This window comes from Cynara cardunculus (genome assembly GCF_001531365.2).
Source record: "Cynara cardunculus var. scolymus isolate 2C chromosome LG 16, CcrdV1, whole genome shotgun sequence".
NCBI classification, from domain to species: domain Eukaryota; kingdom Viridiplantae; phylum Streptophyta; class Magnoliopsida; order Asterales; family Asteraceae; genus Cynara; species Cynara cardunculus.
This window is the reverse complement of record NC_037543.1, coordinates 19,194,100-19,199,761: the sequence shown is the minus strand read 5'-3', so window position 1 is coordinate 19,199,761 and position 5,662 is coordinate 19,194,100. Positions and strand designations below refer to the sequence as shown.

At 34.6% G+C, this 5,662-nt stretch overlaps 1 protein-coding gene across 2 annotated transcripts in view; it reads left to right on the top strand.

The window, feature by feature from the left end:
* LOC112529372 (3-hydroxyisobutyryl-CoA hydrolase-like protein 1, mitochondrial) overlaps positions 1-4,308 on the top strand; it is a 9,198-nt gene extending 4,890 nt beyond the window's left edge. The window contains exons 7-14 of one of the 2 annotated variants that reach the window (XM_025140636.1): positions 2,025-2,109; positions 2,328-2,413; positions 2,498-2,619; positions 2,737-2,797; positions 2,894-2,992; positions 3,075-3,176; positions 3,257-3,298; positions 3,974-4,308. In XM_025140636.1, the coding sequence (XP_024996404.1) occupies positions 2,025-2,109; positions 2,328-2,413; positions 2,498-2,619; positions 2,737-2,797; positions 2,894-2,992; positions 3,075-3,176; positions 3,257-3,298; positions 3,974-4,093 (717 nt within the window). In that variant the 3' untranslated portion in view covers positions 4,094-4,308. Of the gene's footprint in view, positions 1-2,024; positions 2,110-2,327; positions 2,414-2,497; positions 2,620-2,736; positions 2,798-2,893; positions 2,993-3,074; positions 3,177-3,240; positions 3,299-3,973 lie in introns of both variants that reach the window. The other variant, XM_025140637.1, reaches the window with a different exon arrangement.
* Positions 4,309-5,662: the final 1,354 nt, after the last annotated feature.

The window sequence follows — 5,662 nt, the reverse complement described above, 5'->3', positions numbered from 1 at the left end:
ATATAATATTTATATACGGCAAATGCAACAAATAAACTCACACACCCTCCTCACCTATGGTGAGGTTTGAACCTCTGACCTCCTAGAAGGCCAAGGGCTACGATACCGCTAGGCCAAAGGCCCTTTGGTATGTTAATGAGGGTTATAATTGGAAAAAGTGACAATAAGTTACCAAAACACTACTCCAAGTAGCGTTTCAATAAGTTAGCTTGTGTGCATCCAAACATGTACCTAGAAAATAAGCTAGCTTATTTTTGCCAAACAATGCCTAAGTGATTATTTTGGCTGTTATCTGAATTTGTAAATTACTAGGAGAGTGGAAGATAAGTGAGCTTTAGGTAGCGTTTGGTGCACAGACTAGATGGGACAGGACAAGACCGGCCAAGACAGAAATGGATTAAGGGGGAGTTTGGTTTGATGGAATGGTTTTGAGGGATTTGGATTCCGTGGAAGGATTTGGAATTGGGATTTGGATATAGGAGTTGAAATCTTTGGTGTGTTTGGTTTGTAGGATTTGAAATGGAATTGAATTCCATTTTTTATTAGTAATTCATTAAAACAAATTGTAAATAATTATACAAATAATTAAATTACCTTTTTATTAATTGATTATTACAAAACAAATGTTTTAAACATATTTTTACATACAAATTCTCGTGAAATACCAACCATTCCCATGGGATTTCAAAATCCTATGTTTGTGGGATTTCAGGGATTTGAAAGATCCAGTTTGGTTTGTGGGATTGGATTGGATTTGGAGGGATTTGGAATTGAATTCCATTCCAATCCCATGTTTGGTTTGAAGGACTTCTAGGATTTGAAATCTCGGGATTTTATTGAAATCCTACAAATATAGGATTTTGAAATCCTAAGGAGTAAGTTGGTATTTCGTGGGATTTCATATGATTTGCTTGTAATAATTTTTTAAAAGATGTTAAAACCAGTTATTTTGTAATGATCAATTAATAAAAAGGTAACTTGATTATTTTTATTAATTATTTATAAGAAACAAAATTCAACTCCATTCCAAATCATAGAAACCAAACACACCAAAAGTTACAAATCCTTCCAATTCTAAATCCTCCCAATTCCAAATCTCTCAAAAACATTCCATCAAACCAAACGGGTAAGTCTTTGTCCTGCGTTTTGTATGACTAAAATACGACATGACAAAACAGTTGAAATGACCAGATTGCCCCTATTTTTTAAAATAATTTTATTACAAGGTGTGTTACTATGTGTTAATGCATGTTAAGGTATGTTACAATCTGTTAAGGTGTGTTTTGGTTTTCATGGTTAATCTTTGTTAACATGAGTTAAGGTGTATTAAAAATTGCATTAAGGCGTGATAAGATTGCAGGTTAAGATGGTAGTGCTTTCATGTTAATATTTGTTAAGATTGTGGGGTATGCTTACATATATTCATGAATGTTCAAGGTTATGGTATGTCAACGTATATTAAATTTGAATATTTTTATGTTAACATGTTCAGTGTAAGGTGCATTAAGCTGTTTGGTGGGGGTTAAGCAATGTTAACTTCCATGTTTGCCAACAGCTTTGCCATCAAAGTTCCCCTTAATTACCAAAATGTCATTGTGTCCATCAGCATCGCTGGATCTAGAGGCGTGCTTCATCCAACGGTTTTGGGTGGTTCCTATGGATTTTGGAATTCCTAACCAGTCTCTCTCTCTCTCTCTAGAGGGAAGTTAAGGGGAAAACCCCTAAAAAAATGAAAAACTGATAAACACCTTGGTAACCCATTCATATGGACGGTATGCACATGTGCATACAAGTAATTGAAGCTGATTCTTGGTTTTTATGCACATGTGCATGTTATGCACCTGTGCATACCGGACAAATTGCTTACAAATTACTTATATGCACATGTGCACATCGTACAGATGGATGGTCACCAGGGTATTCCTCAGTTTTTCATTTTTTTACGGTTTCCCCTGAACATGACCCTATGTGTGTGTGTATCAACCCTTGTAACATGTAGTTTTAATTCTTCTACTGCTCTGCAGGTTTTTGCTACACCGGAGACTTTAATTGGCTTTCATCCTGATGCTGGGGCTTCCTTTCATCTTTCTCATCTTCCTGGTTATTTAGGTATGTTAGTAACAGGGAACACAATTTCATCTTACTGAAAACTGCTCATGAATTTTAGAATGACTTTTTTTAAACAATTTGAGGACCCAATTTCTGTATCACTTAATCAGATCATATAATGATTAAAGTCCTGTGATTGACATAATGGTTTAGCAGGATTATTGCTTGGCTCATCATTAGTTAACAATGCTGAAAGGCAAAATTCGACGTGTATGCAGGGGAGTATTTGGCTCTAACAGGAGACAGGCTCAATGGAGTAGAATTGGTTGCATGTGGACTGGCTACACATTATTCACTCAGCGCAGTTGGTTTTTTTGGGCCTTTTCTTACTTGTGTGATCATTATTTTCCCGGGTTTCATGAGAGTAATATGATCACTTCGTCTACAGAATCTTTCGCCAATTGAAGAATGTCTCAGGAATCTGATAACCGATGATCCTTCTGTAATTGAAACCTCTCTTCAGAAGCACAGTGACCTTGACTATCCTGATAATGCCAGTGTTATCCGGAGGTATGCTTTTGTGACCTATAAAAATTGTCATTTTTTTATTTGGTATAATGATTTTATATTAAAATATTCCAGTTGTCACTCTTGACTGTAAATTGATTTTTTTTTTCATTTGTTTAGGATTGAAATGCTAGACAAATGTTTCAGCTATGATACTATTGAGGAAATCATCGTTGCCTTGGTAACGTTGGAATCTTTTACACCTTAAGTTTCAATATTTGGTGTTCTTTTATGAAAACTTCCGTAAATGAACAACTGCATCTGGAAAAACCGTCAGGAAAGTGAAGCTGCGAAAACTAATGATGGGTGGTGCCATTCCACCCTGAAGAAACTAGAATTAGCATCACCATTGAGCTTGAAAGTTGCCTTGAGATCAGTAAGTCCCTTCGAGATAGCCTGGTTCCATAACCCAATGTTCGAGTATTATAATTTGAATTCTGTTTTCGTGTCTTATTCAGATACGAGAAGGGCGATTTCAGACTCTTGATCAGTGCCTAATTCGTGAATACCGAATGTCATTACAAGCAGTTTCCGGCCAGATATCAAGTGATTTCTGTGAGGTATATTGGTTGCTGTCATTTGTTCATCTACTTTTCAAGATTATCTTTAGGATCACCTTATCAGCTAATATCTTCATCAGGGTGTTCGATCACGAGTGTTGGATAAAGATTTTGCACCAAAGGTATCAACATTTTCTTATTTTATGCCACCATCTGCGAGAAAAGACCTTTCTAGTTCAAATGTTCAATATATGTTGGAACTTCCTCTCTCTCCTTAAGGGCTCTTCTAGAGAGTAATCTGATAGGATTCCACATATTCTGACATGGTATTAGAGTTGAGGTCTACTATCTGGGGCGGGGGCACATTTATGTCCAACTAGCCTCAGTTGGAAGAGGCATGTTAGAGTCCCATATCGGTTTGACGTGGACCTTTCTACTTCAATATATGTTGGAATCTCCCTTCTGTCTTCAAGGGCCTTTTTGGTGAGTAATCTGATGGGATTTCACATATTCTAACATGATATTAGAGTCAAAGCCTACTATATGGGGACAATCTATGTCCAACTGGTCTCTGTTGGAGGGGGCGTGTTAGAGTCTCATATTGGTTAGACATGGACCTTTCTACTTCAATATAAGTTGGAATCTTCCTTCTATCCTCAAGGGCTCTTTTGAAGAATAATATGATTGTATGCATTCTCACATGGTATGAGAGCCAAGGTCTACCATATGGGACATTTGGAGAGTAATTTGATGGGGTTTCACGTATTTTCACATAATGTATCGTATTATAGGTTCTTGAATAGTGGTAGATCTTTGTTCATAAGGACTTATTAGTGTTTCGCTTTCGAACTTTGTAGTGGGACCCACCGAGCTTAGAGCATGTATCACAAGACATGGTGGATCAGTACTTCTCTCCCTTAACGGCACTCGAGCCTGAACTGGATTTACCTACGAAGCAACGAGAGGCATTTACGTAAGCGGATACAAAAATAAAAAAGTTGCGGAAACATCTTGTATTCTTTTAGCCATTTAAAGTTTTCCCTGCCTGTTTTGAGATCCAAAGATTTTGTGGGAAAACCATGTAAATAGGAACATCACCTGGTTTTTGGTGATGTTCAAAGAGTAGATTGCATAAATCAGGGACTGGATTCAAGAATTTTCGATTAATATATACATTTTACCATAACAAAAACTATTTTTGTGTCTTGATTTTATTTTATGAATTTGTCTGGTTTTGGGAGAGTAAGAGTTTTCTGTTAGTTATCAGCTTTATAAAGTATTTTATTATATTAATAGGGTTCTAACGTTTATCATGAATTTGAACATGTTTATTAATTGATCGAGTTAGGGGCCGTTTACCAAACACTTACCTGGATAAGCGCTTATCAAGTCGCATTACTTCACCGGATGAATATGGTAAGGACTAAGAATCTTACCCGGTAAGAGCGAGACAAGGACCATGAGTCTTACCTGGTAAGTGAGGGCGACGACTCTTACCACGGTCAGCGCTTAACGGGTGAATTGTTGCATACCATATCGTTTTGATGGATTAAAATCTTACCCGGTAAGTAAACAATGGTGCTAAATTTTACCGGTAAGCATTTACCGGGTAAGTGTTTGGTAAACGGCCCCTTAGTTTTATAACGTTTAAAGTACTATTAAATTGTATATATGTAATAATAAGTTATAAATATTGTATAATATAGTTAAAATATAGTATGAATATACTCGTAATTGCAATTTTGAACACTATTTTAAAAAATATAAAAAATTTATTAATCAATATGTATATATAGAACAAAATATTTGTTTTTATATAAATTAAAAAAATAATTATATTTAAGATAACGTAGATTTTATTTTAACATAGTTTCTAAGTGGGTTCGTTCCGAACATTTTATAGGCTCTGAGCGAGATGTAAAAATGAGCCCTCAATAAGTATGAAAAAGCTTTCAATATAAGCCAATGAGAGATGAACAATGAATAATATATCAATCAAGGTAGTTTTAGATCTTAGTAGTAGATAAAAGAGTTTATAAAAACAATAATCAATACTATAAAAAGAACAACCAATTGATTTTTTACACATTTTTTTTCTTCAATGTAATTAATTAATATATGCATGGCCATTTAATATAATGCTAAATTCTTTTTGGATCATATTGGATATCAATTTTTTTTTTGTCTATTTGTTTATTTATTAATTTTTTTAAACTACTACGATATATTGTATAGTATATATGAAAAAAAAACAGGCCCTTATTTTTTGTGGGTCCTGGGCGTACGTCCGACGCATCCTCCCCCAGCTGTTTCTAAGAAGTAAAACTTAAATGTTTTATAATATAACTAGAAGCGTACTCGCGCAATGCAGCGAGATATATCGTGATTTTAATATTTCATTTTGTTCTTTATCTCAGTCGATGTTATAATATARCTTTATGTGATTTTGAAAAAACGATGATGTTTTTATTTTTGAATAAAATATATGTTTGAAGATATCATAAAAATTTGAAAAAAAAATATCGATATTAATATCAAATTAACTA